The following is a 2,715-nucleotide window of genomic DNA, read 5'->3' as shown; positions in this document are numbered from 1 at the left end:
GTGACAGAAGCCCCTGCTTCAGTCTTTGTTCACATGATCTTTTACATCATTGGCACTCTATACATCAGTCAGTCTTCCAGGAGGATTATCTCCCCTGCATGATTTCTATCCACTTTTATGCACAGGTATGAAGGAGGTGATGGGTGGGGTCCTAGAACAGTTGGGATGGGTCATAGCAAGTGGATAGTCCAACATACTTTTTATAACATGGGAACCCATGCCACCTGCTGTTGCTTTTCCATGAAATACAAAGAGTCCTTTCAAAACTTTCATGAGCCAGCACACTTTCTAGATAAAAGAAAAAACTAGATAAAAACTAGATTAAAAAACACACACACAAAAGAAAACTAGATAAAAAACACATTTGCAATCATTGAAAGTTTCTCCTAATGAAGATATACAGTATCTTTTCTGAGAAAGAAAGGAGCCACTCATCCTTACTTAGGTGTCTGATGTGAGAAAGAAGTTCTATGACATGGTGTTGGAGGTTATCAGAAGTGGGTTTTCTGGAGGGTCTTACATCACAGTGGGAAGGGGTGTTGCGATAACTGCTGGTGCTGTCTTAGATTCGCTACGATGAAAAAGTAATATTTTCATAACATTACAAGCAAAGTAAACTAAAGCAAGATAAATAAGAATGATGTGGGCTTCTAGAAAAGTTTGGATTGAAGAATCAGGCTGTAAAATTAGTCTGGAAGAATGAAGAGTGTCTTATAGAAGAAGGGCTTTCCAAGATAAGGGAAGAGCCTGAACAAAAGCAATGACTGGACAGAAAGAGAACCGCTCCTGGGTGCAATGTTGTGGCCAGGACTGACATTATATCCGTCCCTAACAGCACAGCCCATGCCATTCCTTGCTGTACTAACTTTTTCCTTCCCTTTTTTTCTCCTCCCCATAGTGCCTTCTACTGCTCCAGCCATGGGTCAGTCCCTCTCTTCCACAACCTCTTATACAAAGGGTAGTGATTTGGCCTCCGGCTTTGACAAGTTTTTTAAGAACTTCAAGCCAGAAAGCAAAATCCTCTCTCAGGAAACCATCGCATTGATTGAAACACACCTGAAGGCGGGGGACATTCCCAGATTGGCTTCTGTAATTAGTGATGCATTGAGAGACATTGACAATGCCCCTCTAAACATTGCTGTGACCGGGGAGCCTGGAACAGGGAAGTCCAGTTTCATAAATGCCCTGCGGGGGGTGAGGCACGATGAAGAAGGGGCTGCCCCCACCGGGGCAGTGGAGACAACCTTGGAGAGAATAGCATACAAACACCCAAAACTTCCCAGTGTGACATTTTGGGATCTTCCTGGTATGATGACCACTACCTTTCAGCCACAGAAGTATCTGAAGAAGATGAAATTTGGTGAGTATGACTTCTTTATTATCATCTCTTCTACACGCTTCAAAATTAGTGATGCTCATCTGGCTGAAGCAATTAGAAAAATGAAGAAGAATTTCTACTTTGTTCGAACTAAAGTGGACAGTGATTTACATAGTGCAAAAATAAGTAAACCCAGCACATTCAATAAGGATGAAATCCTGCAAAGGATCCGCAGTGACTGTGTGACTCAGTTGGAGAATGCTAATATGGGTGACACTCAGGTCTTCTTAATCTCCAGCTTTGATTTGTCTGATTATGACTTCCCACACCTGGAGACCACCTTTCTGAGGGAGCTCCCAGCCCACAAGCGCCACATCTTCATGCAATACCTGCCGAATATTACCGAGGCCGCCATTGACCGGAAGAGGGATTCCCTGAAACAGAAGGTCTGGCTGGAGGCCCTGAAGGCTGGAGCATCAGCCACCATCCCTTTCATGGGTTTTATCAGTGATAATGATGTGGAGAAGCTGGAGGAGACTTTAACCCTCTACAGGTCTTACTTTGGGCTGGATGATGCATCCCTGGAAACTATAGCCAAGGACTTGCATGTGTCAGCGGAGAAAGTCAAGGAAAACCTCACCTCTCCCCATTTGCTATCAGCTGAGAAGGGTGATGAGTCATTAGGAGAAAAACTGTTGAGATATATGGAAAACTTCTGTGCTGTTACTGGAGGACCCATTGCCAGTGGTATTTACTTTAGGAAGATATTCTACTTGCAAAATTATTTCCTTGAGTCCGTGGTGAATGATGCGAAAGTTCTTCTTAAAAAACAAGATATTTTTAAGGACCCTGTTGAATCTGGGCAATCCTATCTACCTCAGGATGTCAGGAATGAAAATGGGGAAAATGAGGCAGCCAGATCCTGAATTATTCTCAGTATTGGCATGGCACGGGGACCTGGAAGGATGACTTAAGACTTCCCTGAAGCAATCCTGACCCACTCCCCTCAAGGTGTTTCACCGACGTTTCCATAATTCACTCTGGAGCAAACCATGAACTTAATGACTGTTATTTGACAGTGAGAACAATCAGCTCTAAAGATTCTTTTCATATGATCTTTCCTGGGAAAATGAATGACAGGAGTCTGGAATTTTCTGCTGAGTTGAGAGAATATCTCTTTGTGTGTTGGTTACTACATACCCAGCGCTGGTCTTTCTACTGACATAGTAATGAGAAAAGGCTGTTCACACAGATCTTCAGAAATTATTTTTTAAATGATCGCATACATAGTCTATTTTTGGCATTCCTGTTATTCTGTTGTGAAGGCAGAAATTCTGCTCAGTTAATGTTGACTGATATCCTACTTGTCCTTTCTAGGATTATCATTATATTTAATA

At 42.5% G+C, this 2,715-nt stretch overlaps 1 protein-coding gene across 1 annotated transcript; it reads left to right on the top strand.

Annotated features, from left to right (window-relative positions):
* Positions 1-879: 879 nt before the first annotated feature.
* On the top strand, positions 880-2,709 carry LOC116863672 (T-cell-specific guanine nucleotide triphosphate-binding protein 2-like). Its single transcript, XM_032851053.1, has one exon. The coding sequence runs from the start codon at positions 919-921 to the stop codon at positions 2,242-2,244; it is 1,326 nt and encodes a 441-aa protein (XP_032706944.1). The 5' UTR covers positions 880-918; the 3' UTR covers positions 2,245-2,709.
* The last annotated feature ends 6 nt before the right edge of the window (positions 2,710-2,715 follow it).

This window comes from Lontra canadensis, unplaced genomic scaffold (genome assembly GCF_010015895.1).
Source record: "Lontra canadensis isolate GAN:19392208 unplaced genomic scaffold, GSC_riverotter_1.0 scaffold2178, whole genome shotgun sequence".
Lineage (NCBI taxonomy): Eukaryota > Metazoa > Chordata > Mammalia > Carnivora > Mustelidae > Lontra > Lontra canadensis.
Note: the sequence above shows the minus strand (reverse complement) of the source record. Positions and strands in the feature narration are given on the sequence as shown.

Coding starts and splice junctions, on each gene's coding strand:
- LOC116863672 (XM_032851053.1), top strand. CDS start 919: ATGGGTCAGTCCCTCTCTTCCACAACCTCTTATACAAAGGGTAGTGAT.